Below are 25,428 nucleotides of genomic sequence, written 5' to 3'. Positions count from 1 at the left end.
TAAACTATAAAGTTTTTTGTCTTTAAACTTAAAATTATTGATAGGTATATAGATAAATACATATATATTTATCTAACATTTATTGGGTTTGGGTTGTCCAAATCTTCTAAGTTGGGTTCATATTTTTCAACACTGATGACCCTAACCTCACTTTTTGGGTTGGGTTCAGGCTAACCTGGCCCAAATTGCACTCCTCCTTCTCAGTGTCCACATCCCATTCCCAATGGGAATGGTCTTTACAATGTCTCACCATTAACATAACTTTAAAATCAATCATTTAAGCTTGCAAGCTTATATTGAATTTATAGAAATGGTAGATCTTGTGTTTGAGTAAAGAAAAAAAATTGGCACCCCAAAAGTATTAATGTAGGGATTGTTTGGCAAGTCTTTCTAGGCAGATCTTTCAACAGCTTAGTTGATGAGAAGATGTACTGAGCTTTTGGGGATCAAGATTGGTTGATTCACATCGTGGCCTATCAGGCCGTTAAAAACAGCTGGGAAGGTTATTTTCAGTGTGGAAAGATCAAAAGTTTCATTTAAAGCTTTCTAATTTTCAGCTTTTTTTGGTTTTTCCATATGCTTATCTTCAGGTCTTTTGGTCTACATGACACCAAACAGGAAAAGACCAATCTTCTAGTCTTTTGAACTTCCTGCAGATCCAAAAACACATAAAAAAGATGCACCAAACACCACCTTATAGTTTCTTTTTCTTTTTTTATTTAAGTAGGCAATCCTTAATTGAAATGTATTTTGATTTACTAACAGTAATGTTTTCTGTTTTCATTTAAATCAAAACACGATACATGAACGATACTCCAGGTTTCATGAAGTTTGCTTGTCCATGTTGAGAATAGGGCTTCGAAGTGAAGCAACATCAATATTCAGAGATTTCTTCACCCCTAAAATCACAGCAAATCCCATGATAACTGCACCAGAAAGAGCTGAACTGAAACCAATTTGGTTGGGACTTGGTCTGTCCCAAAGTCCTCAACTGTAATTTGCCTGGACTGAGCAATCAAATTGCCCGGGGTTGCACTCTGAGTATTCAGTTTTGAATGAAATCTGTTTGGGTTCAGATATTATCTTCATTTAAACATTAAACTATATCCGAGAATAACATGGGATATTATTAATTAATAAAATATACTAGAAATAATTTTATTTTTTATATTATCCCCTAAGGCCCCGTTTGGTTCGCAAGAATATAATAGGAATTTGGAATCAAACGGAATGGGCTATTCCAATTCCAATTGTAGTTGGGTGCTAAGATATTGAAATGATGATATTAAGGGCCTCTTCATTTTTTGGATTTTGAGAGGGGAAAGTTGGTCAATGGGAAACGCAAGATACCCATGTTCTTTTTTTCAGATTCAAGTGATACCTATCTTCCACATGGATAAGTAACTCTCTCATTTGAGGGAAAGTTGCCAAAATTTGGATGAGAGAAAATTGCTCATTTTAATAATGAAATTTTATGATTAAAATGGTCATCATCTTATTTACCTGAGAAATAAAAGAACATTGATAAATGCACCCACCCGGATAAGTATTTTCCAGGAAACACTTATCTGGGTAAGTGCATTTACCTGAATAATTAACTTCCAAAAAAAGCAAAACGGGCCTAAGTGGATATTTCTTACCTGACCGGCTGGTCCAATAGTATGAATTTGACAAGCTAAAGGGTCATTTGGTAATAGCTTATTCGGACATAAATATCACAGCATTTAGGATATTAAGATGTCAGCCTTTCAGGTCAACAAAGGTATACTTGATTCAGCTAATTCAATTTTCAGGTCAAAATAATTTTGGTTAATGGATTCAGGCACTACTGCACGTATTCTTATAATGATAGACTAAAATAGAAAGAATGATCCTAATGGTCTAGCACATTACAAGTGTCCATTTCTCAATTGGTAATAATAAGGAAACCAAGATACTTCTAAAGAAATTAAGCAAAACAGATTCTTCCACTCTTGAGTATAATCATAGCTGAGTATTCTTTAAATTGCATATATATTCTTACTTTCTTTCTTTTTCTTTTAGGTTATGTTTGATTTGAAGGAAGATGTAGGGAAAGGAAGAGAAATGCAAAGAAACCTATACAAGGTTTGTAATGATTTCCCTGCCTTTCCCTTCCTTTCTCTACTTTTCCCTTTAAACCAAACACAGCCTTAAGGAATTTTAATGAAACACTTGAGATTGATATTACCAACCATTTGGTAAGTAGCTTTCCAAAGTAACTTGGTTGAACATGTGTAGGCTTATTAGTTCGTGTTTTGAGAATCTTTCTAGATTGGGATTGATATTACCAACCATTTGATAAGTAGCTTTCCAAAGTAACTTGGTTGATCATGGGTAGGCTTATTAGTTCGTGTTTTGAGAATCTTTCTAGAGGTTTGGGTTAATGAATCATTCATGCTGACATTACTTGTGGCATGTGAAACCATGACTTGATGCAAAAAGATGATGGTTCTGGTACTTTGAACTGATTTGGAGAAAATTATTTTTGCCTTTTAGGTTGCGGGTCGGATATATCAAACCAAGCCACATTATCAAATATATAATGAGTACTAGCGTTGTCAATGGACCGGGTTTGGGTTGGACAGTCCAACTTAGACCCCATCCAAATTAAAATCAATTTGGATGATTAGATGGACCAATAGGACATATCAAATTGGACCAGTCTAGATTTAATGGTCCAAATTATTTATTGGATTGAATTGGGACTGGTCCATCTATAATGAATTTATATTCAATTGGGTTGGACTGAACCAATATCCAGTCTATTGATAGAGGGTAAGAATACAGGTGTCAATGGACTAGGCTTGGGCTAAAACCGGACTTGTTCATGGGTCGGGCCAGGCCGGGCTTGGGTCAGGCTTTGCCTCTTTATCAACAGAAAATGTGCAAGCCTAAGCTTGAGCCCGACCCAACCATCAGGCCTAGATCTTGAGCCCGAGCCCAGCCCTTATATAAAGCCCGAAGCCTAAACCCGAGCCCAAAGCCCAATTTGTATACACAATGTCTTATTTTCAATATACTTTTATAAACTAATATTATATTAATTTAGTAATAATTTAATAAATTAATAAACTAATTTGTATTTTCTAATAGTAAATTAATATTTACTAATAATTTAATAAACAAATATATATTATATATAACACATGTACTTTTTATTATATGTAATAGTGTCGGGCTGGGCAAGGGCCTGGACAGGGCTTATTTGAAAAAGCCCGAGCCCGAACAGGCTTGAAATTTTGTCCAAGTCCAAAAATAACGGACCATGCTGGGTTGGGCCATTGGGTCACCTGGCTCATGAACAAGTCTAATTAAAACCAATCCAGAGTATATTAGATTAGATTGGACATAGTCCATCTTTAATGGGCTCATATTGAACCAGATCGGACTGAACCAAATCCACACGCACCCCTGCAAAGGTAGCCATTGGTGTTGACAGGAACTCTCCTGGGAAGAGATTAATAATATGTCTTTCTAATTGGTGACCCTCTTTGAGGGTAGATAGTCTAAGAAAACACAGATCAAATGATCTCATACACCCAAACATAGATGCTTAATGGGGACGGATTGGATCACATAATCTTGTCCAGTTTCAAGCTATCTCACATCTAACACAATTTTAAGAGGGAAGAGAGAACCAAATTAATGAATTCCAAAAACTTATTCAAACATAGTTATGGAAGTATAGAAATCTTAGAAAATTAACTAATGCATTCTTATAATTAGGCCCTTTTTTTAGCTATTAGCATTTTTTTTTCTTCTTTTTTGTGTGTATGTTTTAGGGCTTGTTTGTTTCCTCTGAACTCTTACCTCTTAAGAGGAATCTTGCAACTTTAAGAGGAACATGGCTGTTCGTTTCCTCTTATTTCTTATCTCATGAAGTGGAATCTTATATTTTTTTGTTTTCCAATTATACCCCTACAACCCAAAACACTTCTCCCTCTTATAGCTCAAGGGCCTCATATGCAATAATAATAATAATAATTAATAATTAATAAGTTAATTAATAATTAATAATTGATTAATACTTATTATTATAATAATTAGTCATTAATCATTAATTATTATTATTATTACTAAATAATAATTAACAAATACTAATTATAATAATTAGTATTAATAGTAAATTAATTATTAATTAATAAAAATTATTATAACTGATGGTTAACAATTAATAATTATTAATTCACAATTATTAGTTATTAATTATTATAATAATTAGTATTAGTTATAACTTAAATTTTAATTAAATATTATATATTAGTTATTAATAATTATTAACTATTATATTAATTAGTATTATTTAATAATTAACAATTATGAAGTAATAAATGCTATTAATTATTAATTAACACTAATTAATTAGTACAATCTTTATTATTAAATATTAATTAATTATTAATCATTATAACATTTTTTATGTTATTTCTTTATTGAATTACAAAAAATTAATAATTAATTCATAATAATAATAATAATAATAATAATAATTTCTTAATTATAATTTGCTATTAATTAATTACTATTAATTATGAATTAATAAGAATTAATATAATTAATTAGTAATTATAATAATTAGTATTAGTAATAAATAAACTATTAATTAAATATCAAATATTATTATTGTTATAGTAATTCTTATTAATTTATAATACAATTAATAATGAATATTTAATTAATTATTAGTTGTTAGCTAATTATTAACTATTATATTAATTAATAATTAATAATTAATATTAATTACCAAATAATAATGGTTATAATTAATTATTAATTAACATAAATTATTTATTAATTAGTTATTAATCATTATAATAATTTTTAATATTAGTTTTTATTAAATTACGTAGACAAACAAAAAATCATAAACGTGGTAACCAATCAGGCGTTGTTTATCAAAATTCATAGGTGAATTTTGATTGGTCAAAACTCTTCCCATATCATATCTATCCTGAAATTTTTACCTCTCTACTTCACTGCATCCTCTCCTCTTCCTTTGATCTAACCCAGATTTCTGATTTGTCTTCTCATGGTAAGTGTTTCAACGTGTAATGCCTCACCACGCTTCCATAGATGCAAGAATTACAGAATTTCAGGATAGATATGATATGGGAAGAGTTTTGACCAATATGTTCTCCGTTATTCCTTTGTTGGAAGTTTGACAAATTTCAATTTCTCCACATACGGCAAGAAAAGGGGAGGGGGGAGAGAAGAACAAGAAAGCACAATCGCAGCCCTGACCAAACAGACAACAATAGATCATCCAATAAAAATGAAAGATTCACAACTTTCACCAAAGCCTTAGCTCGATCTTCAGGTTCATATCTGTGGGGGCTCAACTGTTCGGACATTTGCACCTCTCATACTTCCAATACGATCTCTGTTAATCTCCCAAAATGACCAACCATTTCATGAAACTGCTTTAGCCCAGATAAGATGGAAGAGCGATCAGCCCCCGCCACCTCAGATATCCTCAAGAAGTGTCCCCCATTGTTGGTCCCAAGATCAAATAAGAACCTCTTTTGATCAGCTGAAACTCCCAAGTTACCAATTTCATCCGACGTTGGCACAGATTGACTACTATGGCCAGAAATGAAGCCAGCACCTACATCATCGGACTAGCGGAGAGACCCACGAGGCGTTCTGAAGGTTCAGAATTTTTGCTGATTGGGTAAGATAAAAAGCCTTGAAGCTTCATTGATCTCTACTAAGATGTTCCTGAATGAAACCCACCCTTCATCACGGGCACTTCCAGTAGAAACAATAATTTTGCTACGATTCCTGCTAATTGAAGCTTCTGAAACCTTCAAAAAGTTATCCCATTTATTCTCCTTACCAATGTCAAATTTAAACACCTTGGTGTCAAGCTGCAGTTCCTTGCTAAAAACGCCCTGTTGGTCGGAATTAACGTAGTAATTGAAGAGATTTAAGAACCAGGAAATGCCACCAACAAGAACAATAATGGTTGATCTTTTAGCCGAAGTCTTCTCGGAAATCTTCAGTTTTTAGTCAAAACTGAACCGGGTCGATGAATTGGACTTTAGATACCAGGTTGAGCAATGGAGTTTCTTAGTTTTCAATCAAAACTCAAAGCCATCCTCATCCCCACTTCTATCCCCAAATCTGATATGTTAAAAATTAAAAATCTCGTTTTGGTTTAAGACATGATCGAAAGGTTATTTAATGCAAGCACAGACTTATCTTTCTAGTTCAGATAAGAATTCCAATACCCATCCTCTATATACTCCTCCAAACTTCTAAGCATGATTCAAGTCTCTCCTCCTACACATGGCCGGAGGTCTGATCCCTTACGTTTACAGCGCAATCTAGAGGCCCAGAACTCGCCTGAAGTATGAGTTTATAACGTTGGGAAGGGTCCAGACTTTACCAGCTTACAACTATGGCGAGTTCCCTACCAGCGGGCACTATTATCTGGGGCCACCGCCGGAGAAGATGGCTGGATACCATGAACACCATGGTCATCGACCATACAGGTCTATGGAAGGTTTTTCCGGTGCCCGTTCTACCCAAAATTAACCATCGTAATTTCTGCTAAATGCGAATAGAAAACAGGGCCAGAGGAAATAATAGTTGCCTGTAGATTCTGTTCTTGCTCTCTGCCTTCTGAGTTTGACCCATGTGGTTCATTTGATCAGAAAGAGAACATCCAGAGAAAGAGAAGATTTTAGAAGCAGAAGTGGGTCAGTATGTGTTGTTCAAGGATGATACATACCCATGTCGAATTTCTACTGAAAGTAATGAAAAAGAAGGCAGGCTAAGGGTAAAATTGGGTGCAATCACATGAGGACGGAATGGGACAGTGCGCTAACAATAAGGGCAGATTAGTCAATTTCCATTGCCAAAAACCTAGAAATACTATAAGAGATTTTTCAAATGGGGTGTATAAGTCAATTTCCTAAAATTTAGGGGTAATTTAAGAAATTTTCCCAAAAAATAAAAAATAAAAAGAAGGAAGTTCAATATTGATGTGCTATAGGCTTTTTTTAATTAGAACACCAGAGAGTAGAGACAAACAATATGCTTTCCAACCATTCAACTTCTTTTAGAACCTTTTCATTGTAAAATGAAGAGATTTAGCAAAACATGGAAGTGATTGGGAGCACATCGCATCTTAGTCAAAAGGCAAAAAATAAATGAATCAAGAGGCAAAAAATATGTGGGCGGTATTGGTAGTTTTTTTTTTTTTTTTTTTTAATCTGGTTTAGAGGGGCCGGTTTAAGGTCTATCCACCCCTTGAACCAGTCAAAACCCTGAAATACTCCTTGGAGGGGGCATATCGGGAAGCCTCTGATACGATACTTATCAATATTTTGAACCTTGATTGATTATGCTATTCATTTCTTGACAAACGAGCACCAAGCTACCACATACCAAAGGTCTAAAGCCACTCTTATTGACCTTGAATTAAGACATCACCTCTTACGCCATATCTACATGTCCTTCTTCCTTGTATATATGCCAAGCTCAAGTAAGCTGATTTCTGGATGCAATCTCTCTCTTTCTCACACACACACACATACACATGTCGAACTCTCAAGAAGAGAACACTCAGAAGGCCTTGGGGTGGGCAGCAAGAGACTCTTCAAGAATTCTCTCCCCTTTCCACTCTAGAAGGTGTGATTAAATATTATGCAATATGTGAAGAACCATATTTCTTAACTGAGAACTGATAAGGGTGTGTTGTTGTTTTGGTTTACAGGACCACTGGAGATGAAGATGTCACTGTGAAGATTCTCTACTGTGGAATCTGCCATTCAGACCTACACATCATTAAAGATGAACTTGGGTTCTCTATCTATCCTGTTGTTCCTGGGTAATCAACACAACAAACATTAATTCTCTGTTATTTTTCTATTTTCACATGGTGTAGAAGTAGAACCATGTGCTCTCTGCTTAATGTAAAGATTATAACTGGAGTTCAACCGTTACTGTAGGCATGAAATTGCAGGTGTGGTAACACAAATCAGCTGCAAGGTAGGAAAATTCAAGATTGGAGATAGAGTGGGTGTGGGGTGCTTGATTGGATCTTGCTGCAGAAGCAATAGCTGTGAGCAGGATTTGGAGAATTACTGTCCCAAGAGAATCAATACTTACTGAAGGGTTGAGAGATCCATCACATGGACACCCAAAGATTGCGGAATAAGGGGCGAATTTCAAAAATTTTTCTCTCCCTTCAACTGGGAATCACATTCCCTATTTAGAAAATCATATTTTCAAGGATAAATCTTGAACCTTAAACTAAACCAGATCTGAACCAAAAGGAATGGGAGAGAATGATACCTGATACGGAGAAGCAATATCTCCCAACGAAGGTGTTCACGCCCAAGGAAGGATCCAAAGACTGCTCCCATTGAAGATGGCGCAGTGCAGGATGGAGCAGAATCAGCAGTGTTCTTCCCCAAGAACTCTGTCCTTCGCAAGAAACAACAGGATGGAACGTGAGCACTGCTTCCTTTTCAATCATTTCTCAAAGAATTGATGTCAAGATCCAATCTTGACTTCTCCCACAGCTGGAGATCGAACTGGGAAACAGGGTGGCAAGAGTAGGGAGGCGGCAAGAGAGTATTCGCAGGGTGCAGAATTCTCTCTTCTTGATTTCAGCACTAAAGAGGATCTGATGTATTTCTTGTTCTCTCTCAAGGCTGCTGCCCCCTCCTCCCTCTTGTTAACTTGAAAAGATCAGCTCCTAATCCCATTAGGAGGTGCTTATCCAAATCATATTTGGATCAGCATTCTCTTTTAGTGATAAGGATAAACCCTTATCTTATCTGCAGATTAGATTAGCTTTATCCTAATCTTATTAGGAAGTTTCTAAATCTGAATCACATTCAGATCTGGACTCTCTGAGCGGATAGGATCAAAACCCTATCCTAACTGCTAATCCATCTCAGAATCCGCCCCTTTAATTAACTAAATTAATAGCCCAATTCGAAATGGCCTTTAGGCCCATTAAGCTTATGTGCTCACTTAACCTTCCTAACTGCTACCCAGTTGGGCTTCCTTGTATGGCGTGGGACCCAAGCATTGATCTACACATCAGCCACATGGGTTCGGCCCAGCCTTTGTTACAAGGCCTGGTTGAATACACTGTTAAGACAGTGCACCCCCTGAAACCCATCGAATGGGCTCTATGGGCCCAACACTTACCCTAAGTGGTCCCTGGGCCAAGCCACCTTGTAACACCCAGGGACTGTGGGCAGATGCAAGATTAGCCCATCAGGTATTATCCTCAATGGTCTTACACTTAACCTCTCAGCCCATAATGATCATACATTGCCCGACAAGAGAGGACCTCTCCCTCGGCTACAAGGAACAATGTTGCACTCTCCACTTATATGGATCCTGGGAATTAAAACCCTTTTGCAAACATTTTAGAAACCATAATATATATACTTTTATATCTCATATAAAATATACTTTGCAAAACAAATCTCAATGGTTGAAATCGGCTGCCGACAGTCTTGGTTTCCAATAGTGAAGTGCATTCCCGATCATTACCTTTGTCCGACAAAGGGGCTGATCCTGTCACTATGATCACCCACTCAGATGAATTCTCGGATTGTCCCAACATACCCAGGTTTTGACCCCCGCTAAGGATCTCACTGAATGGTACATCAAAGACAGTCCGATCCGACACCTAGTGCAGTATCATAATCGAGTCTAGGGGTCAAGTGTAACTTTTCAGTTTTGCCCATCAATCTCCAAGGTCCAGGGCAATACTGGAAATCTGGTCCAGTTCAAAGATTCAATTAATCCCACACTATATGTGCCTAGGGTCTCACCCCGGTAGCTGAGACAAGCCACCTCAATTGACTTGGTGGCACCACAGTGTCAGCCTTGTTAGGATAGGTCTCCCCAGACCGACCCACTGGCTGTGAACATTCTAAACTAACACGAGTCTCAATAAGTGTCCAGCTTAAGGGTATTACACAGAAACATACCAAGGGAACATGAATCAAATATGTACTTTTATTCATTTACAATAAACTCATAAAGTACATCAATTTTGATTGAAGCTAAGGGCATACAAAACTGTCTAACACTTACACCATCTTCAATGATGGCACAAGAAACTATGGCGGATACTCGGATATTATCGTTGTTAACGAGCACTTTGTTGTCCACTTCCCTGACAATCTCCCCCTGGACCGTGGAGCACCACTGCTGTGTGCTGGGATTACAGTGTACAGCCCCATGAAATATTATGGACTGAATGAATCTGGACAACACTTGGGTGTTGTTGGGCTAGGTGGACTCGGACATGTGGCCGTGAAGTTTGCCAAGGCTTTTGGAATGAAGGTTACTGTGATCAGTAGATCTGAGAGCAAGAAGAAGGAAGCAATTGAACGGCTTGGTGCAGACTTGTTTTTAGTCAGCAGTGACCCTGAACAGATGCAGGTGAGATTGCTAGCTAGGGTCTACTGCTTGATGGGTAATTTGGCTATAGTGTACTAATGTAGAAAGAGTTTTCTTTTTGATGGGCCTACCCTGTGGCCTTGAAGTTGGGTTTAGACTTTGGATTAGCATATGATCTGAGCCCAGTCTTTACATGCTTAACAATTGTGTGCTAGAATGTAGAGTGGTCAGTTAATGGTTATGCCCTTCTTAATAAAGATATGTGTGTTTCACATGGTGTAGGCTGCCATGGGCACAATGGATGGCATCATCAGTACATTTGTTACACCAGACCTGATTACATCCCTGATCCATCTCTTGAAGCCACACGGGAAGCTGATATTCTTGAGTGCAACTGATAAGCCAGTCCAGTTGCCATTATTTCCTTTGCTCACAGGTAAGTATCAACTAAACAGCATTACTGTCATGGTTCATCTTATAAACAGTACACAGTTTCCATAACTTTTTACGAGGCATGGAAATTGGGTGTAGATACTGTTTTTTCTAACAGTTGATGGTTGTGGAAATTTGATTCTTTATTTCCAAGTGTTGATGAATAATGAAAGCTATGTTGATTTTGATTTTGGATTTCAGAAAGGAAGCTTGTTGCAGGAAGTATAATTGGGGGATTGAAGGAGACTCAAGAGATGCTAGATTTTGCAGGGGAGCATAATATAACCTCAGATATTGAAGTTATTTCCATGGACTATGTGAACAAAGCAATGCAAAGGCTATCAAGAGGGGATGTTAGATATCGATTTGTGATCGATATAGCAAACACCTTAACTGTTTAGACAGTTTTCTTTTGTTTGAAGCCAATATGCAGGCTTTCCATGGATCATGACTAGTTAATTTTGTTATAGCTTAGTTCAGAATGCAAGAACAAGTGTTGTATGCTAGACTACTATAAAAGCAAAACAATACTGGTTCAATAAGATATACAGGGTTATGGTGCATCTCTCTCCCCTCAAAAGTGAATTATAATAAAAAGCAAAAAGGGCAGCCAAAAATTGTTAAGCATCCAACATTGTCGCCAGTAAAAATGAAATAAATACAGGAAAGCTTACTGATCACCTATGTAGTTAGACAATTAGACTTCTTGCATTTAAAATCAAGTAAATTAGAGCATTGATGAAAGGAACAGAATCAAAACAACTTCTTATGAAATGAGACCATGGATAATGATGTTTAAGTGGGGTTCATAATGTTCTATCTTGCCCAAGTTCAAACATCCATAGCTCGCTTGGGTCCAAGACTCTGACTCAGCGAGAAGAAAAACTTGGGCTTCTAGACATTTAATATGACAAAATGGCATTTATCTTGTACATTATTTGTTCATTTATATCAAATAATCAAGGAGATAAAAGTGGAAATGTCATGTAAAAGTGTCCTCAAGAATACAATTAATGTTGGGCTCCAATATATGTGTCTGACATGGACACAACATCCATTTAGGAGTGTCTATGCAAGACTGGTTGAAAGTCATCGCAGAGACCCGCACGAAATCCAAAGTGATAAGTTGTTGGCTCAGTAAGGAACCTCTGCTAGAGACATATGCCTGGTTTAAGCAATCCTGGAAGCAACCTGTACACAAAAAGCTTCTTGCCTTTATTTGGGAAGCAATCCTTTAGTCTTGAAATAGTCCACTGCTTGGTCATAAATTTCTTCAATCCCATACTTGAAACGGAAGCCTTCATTAATAAGCTTCTCTGAGGAGTAGATCGCCTTGGCCTTCTCAATGAAATCTCCGAAGCTGCAATTAGTTAAACATCAATGGATTCCAGTTACTATCTCCCATTTATAAGAGATTTACAATATGATCATATAAGCTATTACGTGGTTAGAATTTTGGGTTCTTATGCTTGGTGCATACTCAATAGGAACATTATACTCTGGATATCGCCTATTCAGGTAATTTGCTAGTTCCAAAAAAGTGATGTTGACAGCACAACAAATGTATCTGCCCGACACTGATTCCTTCTCAGCAACAAATATATGCGCCTGACAGACATCTTCCACATGTGATATCGATCTTGAACCGGATAGCTTTTGCACATTTTTCATGCTGTTAATTAAGAATTGGTTTCCTGTTGCATAACAAGCCATTAAAGAAGCAAGAAAATGGCATCAAGAATTGCACCAAGTGACTGCTTCTAACAAATCAGTTTCATACCTGTGAGGAAGGCCATAGCAGAGGAGAAACTGGCAGACACCTCCAGTGTAAGAGACGGACCAACAATGAGAGGAGGGAGGATGGCAATTAGGTCCGTGTTGTTTTCTTTGGCAAAATCCCATGCTGCCTTCTCAGCCAGTGTCTTTGACACTGAATATCCCTGTTAATGCCAATGAGGTCAGTTTAGACTAAGTAGGAAGACTAAGCAAATAATTGTTTTCATTTTAACACTTTACAAATTCATTGAACACCATGTATTTGGAGCATTCTGCTATATCATGTTGGTACTGCACACAACATGTTAGGCTGATGGATATTTGAAAACAAAGAAACCATGGAATGATATGTAGACAGAGGGTCCTACCCAACCAGGTGGCTTCTCAGACGCCAATAACTCAACGTCGGTCCAGCACCCTTCATCAATAACTGTACCAGTTCCACTAATTCGGCCCATGGAAGCAGCTAGGGAAGATGTGTAAATCACGCGCTTCACTGTGTTTGATTTTGCACAAGCTCTTAGAACATTTAATGTCCCTTGAACCGCTGGCTTAATCATGTCTTTCTGCGCGGTTAATGATAAATAGAAGTAGAGTTACGAACTCACATGGGTTTTTTGGCAAACACATAAGGGGTGCCCCTCTCCTGGAAAATCCAATTATATAGGAAGCAAATTTACCTCTGGGTCTTTAGAAGTAAAGTTCATCAGCGTAGCAACGTGGAAGACAAAGTCACAACCAGCCACAGCAGTATCAAAGCTTCCTTCCTGGGTCAGATCGGCTCGAAAAATTCTCAGCTCCTCAAAGGAAGCTTGTAATTCCAACAAGTGAGACATTTTCTTCTGGTTGTCTACACGCAACCCCAAAATGAGATAAACATAAATAGTCGATTTCTCTTACTTCAATTAAAGTCAACCCAGTTTCGTTAGTATGTAATCAGGAGATGAATAATGATGTCAGAAGTGAAGACAAGACGAACCAGGGCATCTGCAAGTAGTGTTAACAGCATAGCCTCTCTCAAGCAACAACTTCACAAGTAGAGATGCCATATAGCCGGTGCCTCCAGTGACGCATGCTCTCTTCTTTCCGTCGATCATGGTCGTCATATCTGGTTCAGCTGCAGCCTCTCCCTTCTCCCGATTCCTTTTTGCTCGATTAAGTGGCTATCAATGGGTCGGTTTTGGATCGGCTGTCTGTCAATGAGTCCTTCTTGTTCGGTGAATACTGAAGACCGAAGACCACTGTTGTCGTAAGTCTTGGACCGAACTAAAACCATTTTTGTGACGAAAGCAAACAGTCCAACTGCCTCTTGAACTGGATTTGAAGTTTATCCCAATGTCTTTCCAACTCATCTAACACCGCACATCTCATACGTGGCGGGTCCCAGTTTCATGATGTATCATAAGTGATGTCCGATATATTGGGCGCCCCACTGAATATCCCAACCGTGTATTGGGAGATGTTCCCAATGCACGCTGAGATGTGCATGTAGGGCGCCATTGTAAATTATTTGAATACTATTAGCCCATTGAAAGAAGGTGGTCACCGCCCAAGGTTTTAAAAATCGATCCAGAAACGAACTGTTGTGGCTATCAGTTCTCATATCAGTAATTTGATTGTCTGGGTTAAACGGTTCAGACGGTTTGATTAGATTAGGGCAAATATTTGTGGTTGCCTTTGAGAGGAGAGGTTGAGGCAGAGGTGGTTATAGCTGAGAAAGAAAGAAAATAAGAAAATAAGAAAGTAATGAAAGAAAAGAATGAAGGAAAGAAGGGAAAATCGGTGCAGAAAGGATATGGTATGGAAAAAGTTTTGACCAATCAAAACCCACCCATGAATTTTGATAAATAATACCTTGTTCCTTATCACATTTATGATTCTGTTTTATTGGTCAGTTGTTTTTCAGATATTATATCTTTTTCATATCATAGTTGAACCCAAGAAAGAAAGAAAGAAAGAAAGAAAGGGAAGAGAAAAAGAAATGAGAGCAAAGAAAAGAAAGGAAATGAAGGAGAGGAGGGAAGAAAGAGGCGGAGAATGAGTAGGAGGATCCAGCGTTCACCAGTGATGGTAGTGACAATAAAAGCGCAGTAGAAAGTTGATGTCCATTCTTCTTCTTCTTCTTCTTCTTATTCTTCTTCTCTCAAATCTGAGATCCCTTCGCTCCAGTCTTTTTTCTGGCCTCTCTCTCTCTCTCTAGGATCTCGGTGATCTCTGAATTTTGATATGAGAGTCCCTCTCCATCTTTCAACACCTTTTTTTGTTATTAAACGTGTGAACCACTATTTGGGTGGATGGTTAGATCGCACGGGTCAGTGATTCTTTGACCAAGGCAATGTTTTTTGGCCTATGAACAGGTCAAGGGTAAAATTGAATCAGTTATTTGGATGGTTTTTGGGCTGAATGGTCTGAGTCAATGACGGTTTGAGAACACTACCACCACCTACCAGTAGGAATGGCAATAGGGCGGATTCAGGATGGGGATCATATTCCCCATCCTTGTCCCTGACCCCGATTTTAAAATTAATCTCCGTCCTCGTCCCCAATCTTCATCAGGGATAAAAGTTGTCCTTCATCCCCAATCCCCAATAGGGACGGGTTCCTCATAGAGATTCGAATCCCCAAAATGTTTTTAGTTAACAATATTTTTTGAAAAATAAATTTACTTAAAATAAATAAAAATGCTAAAATATAAATAATATTTTAAATATGTTTTGTATATATAAATAATATCATATATATAACATATATATATTTTAAATATGTTTTTTAAATCCTGTCACAGTCCTCATCCTCGCTCCCACTCCACCGGGTCAGGAAAATCAGGTCCCCGTTGGGATGGGGAAAATTGCCATCCCTACCTGTAGGAGCTACCATCGCCACACATCATTACAAGACCGCCATAGCTTTTCTTCTTCCTTACCACCCCTATTTTCTTCATTCTCCATTCGTTATCCCTCTCTTTTCTTTCGTCCTTACTACCATTGTAAGTGTTTCTATTGCCCTTTTCGACTTTGTTCTCCACATCTCTTATGTAAGAATCCTGCCACCGCACCACATGGAATGTGCATCTACAGCAGCCACGGTTGTCGCAGGCGACCTCCAATAACAATCGAACATGTTGTCCTTTTTAAGATTTTGAAAATTAACGGTGACATTAAACTTAACAGATGGATTTATGACAAATAAAAAAAATGTTTCAATGCCTTTTTGAGTTCCACCATACCGAGCTAAAGCCTTTCCATCTTCATAAACATCTCCATTCGTTTCTTCTATATGAAGTTTAAGCCTAACACCCTTCTCTCTTAACAACTTAGATCGAACTTAACCTCTTCTCTCTCAGCAATTCCATCCTCATCTATCTTCCTCTCAACCACTACTAAGAGCAAACTATATATAGTTGTGCCTCGAGGGGAGTCATGGACCATGAGGAGTCACCAAAACCAGGGGCTCGTACACGTACACATGATTTGTACACAAGAGATGAACATCAATTACAACCCAAAAGCCCATAAACTATTGGGCTTCTTTCGTCTTTCCAATGTGGGACTCTCTTTCACTCCTCATTTTGTACACCTACTCAGATGTGATTCCCAACAATCTTCCCCTCACATGTGAGTTTCTTTAACTACTCCCCCTCAAACAGAAGTCGATAATCAAGCTTAACATGTACCATAATACACTAGAGATGAACATTACTTACAACCCAAAAGCCCATAAACTATTGGGCTATTGGCCACTCTTGTATATAAATCCCTTGCACCTCTTTTGTCTTTCCAATGTGGGATTCTCTTTCACTCCTCATTTCGTACACCTACTCACATGTGATTCCCAACAATCTCCCCCTCATATGTAAGTTTCTTTAACTACTCACCTTCAAACAGAAGTCGATAATCAAGCTTGACATGCACCATATACACTACATGGACAACACCAAGAGCCCTTGCTCATGACCATAGAGAGCCTACCACCTACTGCTACCTATCCAAACACACGTCACCATGGGAGGTGATGTAGTGTGACCCGGGCACTCCTAGCTGGTTGCAGAAGGGCTTCTTGTTGGCAACAAATGACACTTAAGAAGATGAAAGGAAGGATTCCCGGGGGTTTACCCGGTGGGAATACTCCAATGCTTAAGTTAGTATTGTTTTTGGGAAGTAAAGAGAAAAATGAAGGCTAAGAGTGGAGGTCACGCTTATCACCGTATTCGAGTGAGTAGATGTGTTTTTTTCTTTTTTTAGAAGAAGAAGTTTCTCCTCCGCCCTGAGGGCTTTTATAGAGGTGTTTTTGTGAGATCTGGCATAACCGCCACTGGGCTCCTACCACAGCTGTTACCTGCCAAGGCTGCACAGGTGGTCGTTGTGACGTACTCCTCGCTCGGGTAAGTGACACGTCTCCAAAGTGACAGGCATGCCTCCACCTACTGAGAGACGTGGGTGCAAACTACCAAAAGGACATGGACTGTGCCGTCAGTAGGGACTGGACGCAATCTGATTGGTACGGTCTGTTGGATAGAAGCTTCCTGAGGAATGCTCGTGCGGATCATTTGCGAGCTACTCTTCAGCGAGCTCAGAGTACTTCAGGAGTGCCCTTAGTAGAATTGATCCTCGGGATGACTTGCCTGCTTGGGAGCTCGGGTGAGCTGGTTTCCTTAGCTTACGAGCCAAGGTTGCCTCGAAATATCCCTTTGGAGGTAGCTCGGGGAACCCGGAGCTCGCGTCGTGGCGAGCTTCTCCTTTTGCACGCTACGATGTAGTGAACTGCTTTATGGGCCCGTTAACCGTACTGGACCGCAATGTTGAGCTGCCACCTATGTTGAGTCAGTGTCCACGTGTCGCCGTTTCATAGATCGGGTCAAATCATCCTTCATCAGGAGGTATCATGGTAACCACCTACACTCTCTTGGAAATCGCTCACCAATTGCTTTTGTCCAACCCATTCGACCATGGAGAATTGGCAGAGCCATGAAAGCCATCGCATGCAAACTACTCAACCATGGGGAAAGAGGAAAAAGCCATTATAGTCACCATGTGCATCTACCAACACTTGCATCCAGCCAAACCTTCGGCTCTGGCACCACTTGTTGAGCCTCAAGGGGAGTCACGAACCACGAGGAGTTGCCAAAATTGGGGGCTTGTACACGTATGCACGCATAAGACTTGTACACAATAGATGAACACCACTTACAACCCAAAAGTCTAAGCTATTGGGTTATGGGCCACTCTTGTATATAAGTCCCTTGCACTTCTTGTGTCTTTCCAATGTAGGACTCTCCTTCACTCCTCATTCCATGCACCTACTCACATACATGTGAATCCCAACATATATTATTCCTTAAAATCTCAACACCCATTTGTTTTCAATTCTTCTAAATAGAAAAGCTAATCCTACTCACGTGAGTAGAATTATAGTTTACACTTTCAAGTTTCATCATCTCCATTTACATAAGTCTAGTTAAAGATGGAATAATTAGATTTCCTAATCATCAATCATGGGAGTATAATTAGCATTCTTGATCCTTTGGGTAACACAATTCCTTTTGGATAATCCATTCCCAGTAAATGGAAAGCTAATTGCATTATCCATCCGAAAAAAGTTCAGTGCAACATAAGAGAAATTAAAAGTAAAAAGAAGCAAAGAACTATAGAATTGACAATAACTTCAATGCAACATAGTATGGTTTTCTCATCAGGGTATTGCAGATAAAGATTGGAGAGTCCAAGAATGAGTAGGTCTTAGAGAAATAATAACTGGAAAGAAAAGTGAGGCATTGATTTTGCTTGGTGGATCTATTTTGAGCTGTGGTTGAGAAAGGAATGGAGATCAAAAGCTTCTTGTAGCAGCCGTACAGATGGGTTCTTGATGAGGTAGGCAGATTCAAACGCTGAAGGTGAGAGTTCGGCCTGAAATGGGAGACACTACTGTGGGCAGCTGACGTATAGAGTTCTTCCAATAGGGATGGGGTTGCTGAGAGAGAAGAGCTTAAGTTCAATTTGGGTTATTAAGAAAGAAGGGTGATGGGATGAGACTTCAAAGGGAAGGAACCAGGGGATGTTTATGAAGACAAGAAGGCTTTAGTTAGGGTATGGCAGAATTCAAAAAGGCACTATAGCATTTTTTATTTGTATTATAAATCTGCCCATTAAGTTTGATGTCACCATTAGATTCATTGAAACATCTGTTCATCAACTATTTGAATAGATGTTGATAGATTGAACCCATTTTATCTTATGTGAATACATTGAACCCCAGTCTATTCATTAACTATTTGAACATATGTTCATCTGTATTCAACCCTTTTTTTTTTTTTGTTTTTTTGGAAGTGGAAAGGCAAGGAAGTCATGGAACAAATACGGGATGTGAAATAAAGAGAGCAAAATTGAAAATGAGGCGACGACAATCAGAGATAACAGTGTGAAGGTGCCAAGGAGGATCCCGATCAGACTAAATGAGATCAATAACTGACCTCGCATCACTTTTCAAGAATTATTGAAGAAATCGACAAGAACTAGGCTAATTTCAGGCCTTCAAGAATTCCAATAGCTTCAACTTCTGTAGTAGAGTTACAAGTTGTAGTAACCGCTCTTCCAACAAAGAACCGGCCCTGTGATATTTCAAAACAATCCCCACCGTAATTCTATTAATTTTTGTATGTATTTGTACCATATATATTTGTATTTGTACTCTTTTCAAACTGAGCCTAAGTGAATAGTTATTACAGTCTCTACATTTAGGGTCCGATTAGTTCATAGGAATAGGGGTACGAAACAAAATCAAAATGGTCCATTCTAATTCCAACCATTTGGTTAGGTGGAATGGCAATCTCCCATTTGAGGGAATGGCCTGTTATAGACCCAATTAGGGGTGTAACGTAAATTCCGTCTACTTCGAGGGAGATGAACACCTCCAAAGACATAACTCTCAATTAACGAAAGACAATTCTCATAATATTCTCATTAAGAGGAAAATTACAAATTAAATAGGACTGTAAATCTCTTGCACACGAGAACCCTGCCCATGCCTACTCACAATACACCACCCCCCGTGAATTGGAAACATCTCCCTTTGCATAATACTATGCAAAGAATGAAATATTCTCCATGTGTGACTGCGATAAACATGAAATCCAGGCTCCTTAAATAAACCCTTGCATAATAACTGGCTCCTAAAAACTTAGCTCCTAAAATTAAGCAACAACTTGACCACTTATCCCAACCTCAATTTGACCACTCTTCACATAACTTCCCAACAATCCTAGACCTAACCTATGACTTTTAACAGACCCCAATAGATATTTATCCACAAAACTCTCACCAACCAAATCTTATTCACCCCAATGATTCCTCTAAATTTCTTAAGTTACTTTGGCCCATGGGCCTATTAGTGGGTCCGTAACGTGGCCATTCTCGCTGGTTCGAACAAGAAAAAGCAAAAATGACAACCTCCTCAAACCCTTCTCTTTACCCAATTCCTACTTTCCAACCCTCTCTCTCTCATCTCTCGTCGCTCCCTCCTCGGGTGGCTGAAGTTTGAAGAACCAACTGAACTAAAACTCCGCTAAGGTAAGTGATCACCGATTTCTCTCTTCTTCTTCTTCTCTCCCTCTCTCTCTCTCACACTTTTTTCCTTCCTCCCTTGTTTTTCTACTGCAACAGATCAGACAACAAGGCACCATTTTTAAGTGCAGACTCTCATCCTGGCAACATCAAGTTATGACTTGATTTGTTTAAAGTCTTGTAGTTTGTTTGGTCTTAGTGGTAGTTTGTTTAAATTATTATAGCCTATTTCACTAGTCTGCGGTAAAGAGCCTTCCTCCCATACAAGTTCAAGATTTGTGGATGCCTCTCTTTTCTAATGAAATCCAGTATCCAACCGTGTAAATGCATTCAATAACCAGTAAGTGCTTAGATCCCCAGTAAAAGCAAGACCTAACCAAGAAGAAATAGAAATAAGAAAAATAAGCGAGACCTAACCAAAATTTCTATTATTGAATTATTTCATTGTGGTTGTGGTTCATGAAGAACTGAATCACTTGAATGGTAACAAACCTTATTTTGGCTTTCTACAGTACTTTTCTGCTTAGAGATGGCTTATATGTAGTTGCACTATGCCCTGAAAAAATAGCAACCAATTTTGTCATTTTTTTCCTTGTAAATTTTTGGGAAGTCTGGAACTATGTATTTATTTTTTGTTCTTACAGCTTCTTGTTTCCTGACTTCTATCCTTCTGTCTATCCACCCTTTACTGCATCTCCATTATTTCTCTCATATGTTTGGTTATCTTGCATTCTATGAATAATATCAGTTAATGCTGCTATTTTATCTTAGCTGAGTTGATTTGTTTTAATAAGGCATAGGTTATATGATCAAAGATTGTGCTGCAAGTACTGGCAAAGGTTGATATGAGAACCCAACATTTCTTGGTTTCAAGTTTCAACAAAATTAGTTAGATTCATCTAAAGCCATATATTTGGAAGTGAAAGAACAATGAGAAGAATGATTCCATTGGACTGTTTTGGTGAATGTGGCATGCATTCAAATCTTTTGGAAATCTGTACATTAAGGTTGTGTTTGGTTTGAAGGAAAAAGCAGGGAAAGGAAGGAAAAGGTAGGAAAACCTTTAAAAACCTTGTATAGGTTTCCCTACCTTTCCCTTCCTTTCCCTATCTTTTCCTTCAAACCAAACATAGCCTAAAGTCCATGAGCCTTCAATGGTCCTAGTATAGATCCATGACCCAGAGCATCAGATCAGAAATTTAGAAAGCATTTTATTCTCACCAAGGTTTTTAAAACCAACCCGGACAACAAACCAGTTAGGGGTCTGGTTCTCGGGTCGAACGGTCTGACTGTTCAAACCGAACGAACGGCTAGTTCTAACAAAAAAAATTCAAAAAAATAAAAACCGGTCAAACCATTGAACAGTTCGACCACCCGCGTCAACAGTTTGCTAACCAAATCAACCGTTTTAGGGGAAATAACGGTTATGGGGTAAAATGGAACCGGTCACCTGACCAGTTCTCGGTTTTTTGGTCCAACCGTCCGGTCTGGTCCGGTTTTGAAAACCATGATTCTCACCAAACATGCTTTTATCATCCAAAATAAAGTATCAAGCTCATCTGTGCATGCCAGGGCTAGAGGACACAAAGGACTTCATCCCCTCTCCTCAATGCCCACCTTTTGGTTGGCTCTCTCTTTAAGTCGCACTATATTGAGTTATAAGTTGTTTTTCATGCACCATTTAACTTTTAGGTGTCTGAATACATTAAAATGTGTGGGATGTGTAATCTTTATACATGTTAGAAAGAAACACATGATATGCAGTTCCACTAATTCTGTGATCAAGAAGTGTTTATAATCAGTAAGTAACTAGACTTACAGCTTTTAAGATTTGCAACTACATCATTCATATACCAAGGACATCATTTAAATGGTACTTTCTCTCTCCCCCCCTCTCTCTCTAAGATATAGACCGATTGATGCCTTGTTACATGGGAAAGTAGCCAAGTAGGATGCTTTTCTAATAGAAAATTCCCTGTAACATATAATTTTGTATCCAATCATATGTCAGTATGTCTTAAAGTTCAAGTGTTCAACAATCTACATATAACCTCCATTTAAAATCATGGCAAGTCAAAAATCTATATGTTCAATTCAATAATTTCTGTCCAATTGATTGCAGGAGGGAGAATTAGCAATGGTTTCCTTGCTACTGAGGTATTTGCATCTTGCTATCTCCATGTTGGAATTGTATTTCAAGTTTCCATCTTCTTCTTGATCTCTTTCACTGTCTTAGATTTCTTTCCAAAAACACGCACAAAAAAAAAACTATTCTTTGTTTTTAAAAAATCTTAGTATTAATGTATTATGTTTCAATTGAAAACTTTTGAAATCATATGCCGCCATGCTAATATACCCAACTACCCAGATATGGTAATTTTCCCATCAGCAACTATGGTGATACTTTTCTCTTTGAACTTTGTTACTTCTTCTCAAGGGAAGTCATCTCTTAAAATTGTATCTATTTGTCTAAAATCTAAATGTAAATTTGATATTTTTCAAGTCCTCGAAATCAATCCATTTATGGTTTAATTGAATACAGATTCACCCCAACCACACTCTTGATATGCATCTGGTAGTGAAGTTGGTGAATTCTTTTCTTGTTGGTTATCTAAGACCTGCTAGCTAGATATGTGCCTTAGGAAGTAGATTCAGTATTTTGTGATCTTAGTTAAATATGTGGATGAATTTGCTTTCACATTAATGATTTTCTTCAAAACAAATGTGTTATGCATTATTACACAGAAGGTGACATGTCTTCTAATTTCAAATAGAAGGCGAAAACAAACTCTCAATATCCACATTATGTGTGCAATCGTCATACCTTCTTCCAATTTTTTTTTTATTTTTTATTTTTGCTCTTTATATGTTAATTAAAGTCTTGGTAGTCGATATGTTACCATTATACTGCAGCCAAGTGGGAGCATGGTGATCTCAACTAAAATGGTGGTGATGACCAAAGTCTCAGCAGTCGGTATGTTACCAAAACTGGTTTAGAAAAGGCATAGAAGGACAAAGTAGGATTTTAAAAATTTTAACAGGTCATAGTAATGGAGGGTATGTTTAAGTGCAGCGAGGTCATGTCACAAAGTAGATTGCAGATTGCAACTATTTTATTTTTTTTTAAACAGAATGAAATAGACATCAAAAATAAAATTAATTTGGCATTATAAAAAAATGGTTGGAACGGGGATGGGGAAAACCCTGTTGCATGGTGGGGATGGGAGCAGGGATGGGCATGAGGATTTTTGTGGGGATGGGGATGGGGAGAGATATATAATGTAAACTGGATTAAAATTGTGTGGAATCTTAAATGCCCCCCCAAAACTAAAAGTTTTTCTTTTCCTTCTTAAAAATAAACTCCTATCTAAATGTCTCCTCACAAATAGAGGGGCTAACATTGATGGTGGTTGTAGTTTTTGCAGAGAAGAGGAGGATCTTGACCATATATTTAAAAATTATGGTAAATCAAAACAAATTTGGTCAGTGTTAAACCAGAATTAATTCGGTCCAAATGATTCAGACCCCACCTTGTATGATTGGTGGGCGAAGCTCATCAAGAAAGATGAGCATGAGAAAAGCATGTTTATGAAAAAGTGTCTTTCCATTTTATGACACATTTGGAAGAATAGAAACCAGAAAACTTTCACAAATAGTTCGTTCCCTTCTCAAATAATATTGGATAGACCTGCAGAGTCCTTCTCAAAGTACTTTACTCTAGTCGAGAACACAAAGCAAGTTAGAGGGGATAAAAGATGGAAGTTTATTACATGGTTCCCTCCTAATCCTGGACCCATTTAGATAAATTTTGATGCTTCTTGTTAGAGTAATGGGATGTGCTTGGTAGAAGCCATTGGGAGAAACCATCTTGAGAAAATTGTGGACTACAAAGGATACTCTCTTGGGTTTACTATAATAAATGCTATTGAAGCATAGGCTGTGTGAGAGGGTTATAATTTGGCTTTAAACTTCAAAGATCTTCCAATCATAATAGAAGGGGATACGAAGCTTGTCATCTCTTGTCTCAACGGATAAGTCACCCCTCCATGGAATTTCAAGAATGTAGTTTGTGATTGTTTGTGGATGAAGGACCAGCTTTAGCAAGGAGTTTGGTATAGGCATGCTTGTCACAAAGCAAACCAAGCACCTGATCGACTAGCTTGCAAATGAAGCTATGTCTTTTCCTACAGATGTTGTATCCCTTAACCTTAGAAATCTCCCGTGGACTTTAGATTTTATTTGTTTGAGAGATCTGTGGGGTCGTTCTACCCCTATCTGTTAGATAGTTTTGTATGCCCTTAGATAGTTTTGTATGCCCTTAATTTCAATCAAAATGATGTACTTTATGAGTTTATTGTAAATGAATAAAAGTGCATATTTGATTCATGTTCCATTGGTATGTTTCTGTGTAATACCCTTAAACTGGACACTTAATGAGACTCGTGTTAGTTTAGAATGTTCACAGCCAGTGGGTTGGTCTAGGGAGACCTATCCTGACAAGGCTGACATTGTGGTACCACCAAGTCAGTTGAGGTGGCTTGTCTAAGCTACCGGGGTGAGACCCTAGGCACATTCAGTGTATGATTAATTGAATCTTTGAACTGGACCAGATTTTCAGTATTGCCCTGGACCTTGGAGATTGATGGGCAAAACTGGAAAGTTACACCCGACCCCTAGACTCGATTATGATATTGCACTAGGTGTCGGATTGGGCTGTCTTTGATGTACCAATCAGTGAGATCCTTAGTGGGGGTCAAAACCTGGGTATGTTGAGACAATCTGAGAATTCATCTGAGTGGGTAATCATAGTGACAGGATCAACCCCTTTGTCGGACAAAGGTAATGATCGGGGATGCACTCTTACTAATGGAAACCAAGACTGCCGATAGCCGATTTCAATCATTGATATTTGTTTTGCAAAATATATTTTATACGAGATATAAAAGTATATATATTATGGTTTTGAAATGATTTACAAAAGGTTTTAATTCCCGGGATCCATATAAGCAGAGAGTGCAACACTGTTCCTTGTAGCCGAGGGAGAGGTCCTCTCTTGTCGGGCAGTGCATGATCATTATGACTGAGAGGTTAAGTGTAAGACCATTGAGGATAATACCTGATGGGCTAATCTTGCATCTGCCCACAGTCCTTGGGTGTTACAAGGTGGCTTGGCCCAATGACCACTTAGGGTAAGTGTTGGGCCCATAGAGCCCATCTGATGGGTTTCAGGGGGTACACTCTCCATAACAGTGTATTCGGCCAGGCC

The 25,428-nt window shown here is 38.2% G+C and overlaps 2 protein-coding genes, 1 long non-coding RNA gene and 1 pseudogene across 3 annotated transcripts; 2 read left to right on the top strand and 2 right to left on the bottom strand.

The window, feature by feature from the left end:
• Positions 1-5,160: 5,160 nt before the first annotated feature.
• Positions 5,161-6,498, bottom strand: LOC148845878 (transcription factor Pur-alpha 1 pseudogene; annotated as a pseudogene).
• A 1,066-nt stretch (positions 6,499-7,564) lies between these two features.
• Positions 7,565-11,231, top strand: LOC148845877 (8-hydroxygeraniol dehydrogenase-like). The gene is made up of 6 exons (XM_088955131.1): positions 7,565-7,656; positions 7,742-7,855; positions 7,977-8,126; positions 10,080-10,440; positions 10,681-10,834; positions 11,032-11,231. The coding sequence occupies exons 1-6, from the start codon at positions 7,565-7,567 to the stop codon at positions 11,229-11,231; spliced, it is 1,071 nt and encodes a 356-aa protein (XP_088811257.1).
• A 338-nt stretch (positions 11,232-11,569) lies between these two features.
• On the bottom strand, positions 11,570-13,922 carry LOC148845876 (anthocyanidin reductase ((2S)-flavan-3-ol-forming)-like). Its single transcript, XM_088956372.1, has 6 exons — positions 13,586-13,922; positions 13,287-13,456; positions 12,975-13,172; positions 12,611-12,770; positions 12,311-12,524; positions 11,570-12,190 (listed from the first exon to the last, which is right to left on the bottom strand). Exons 1-6 carry the CDS (start codon positions 13,710-13,712, stop codon positions 12,046-12,048), a joined length of 1,014 nt encoding a protein of 337 aa, XP_088812498.1. The 5' UTR covers positions 13,713-13,922; the 3' UTR covers positions 11,570-12,045.
• A 6,115-nt stretch (positions 13,923-20,037) lies between these two features.
• On the top strand, positions 20,038-22,715 carry LOC148845875 (uncharacterized). Its single transcript, XR_016101920.1, has 3 exons — positions 20,038-20,168; positions 20,262-20,502; positions 22,285-22,715. It is a non-coding gene; the product is annotated as an uncharacterized LOC148845875 (long non-coding RNA).
• Positions 22,716-25,428: the final 2,713 nt, after the last annotated feature.

The sequence above is a fragment of the Nelumbo lutea genome, chromosome 7 (genome assembly GCF_056320005.1).
Source record: "Nelumbo lutea isolate HS-2025 chromosome 7, American lotus-T2T, whole genome shotgun sequence".
Classification (NCBI taxonomy): domain Eukaryota; kingdom Viridiplantae; phylum Streptophyta; class Magnoliopsida; order Proteales; family Nelumbonaceae; genus Nelumbo; species Nelumbo lutea.
The sequence above is the reverse complement of the archived record's forward strand: the minus strand, read 5'-3'. Positions and strand labels throughout refer to the sequence as shown.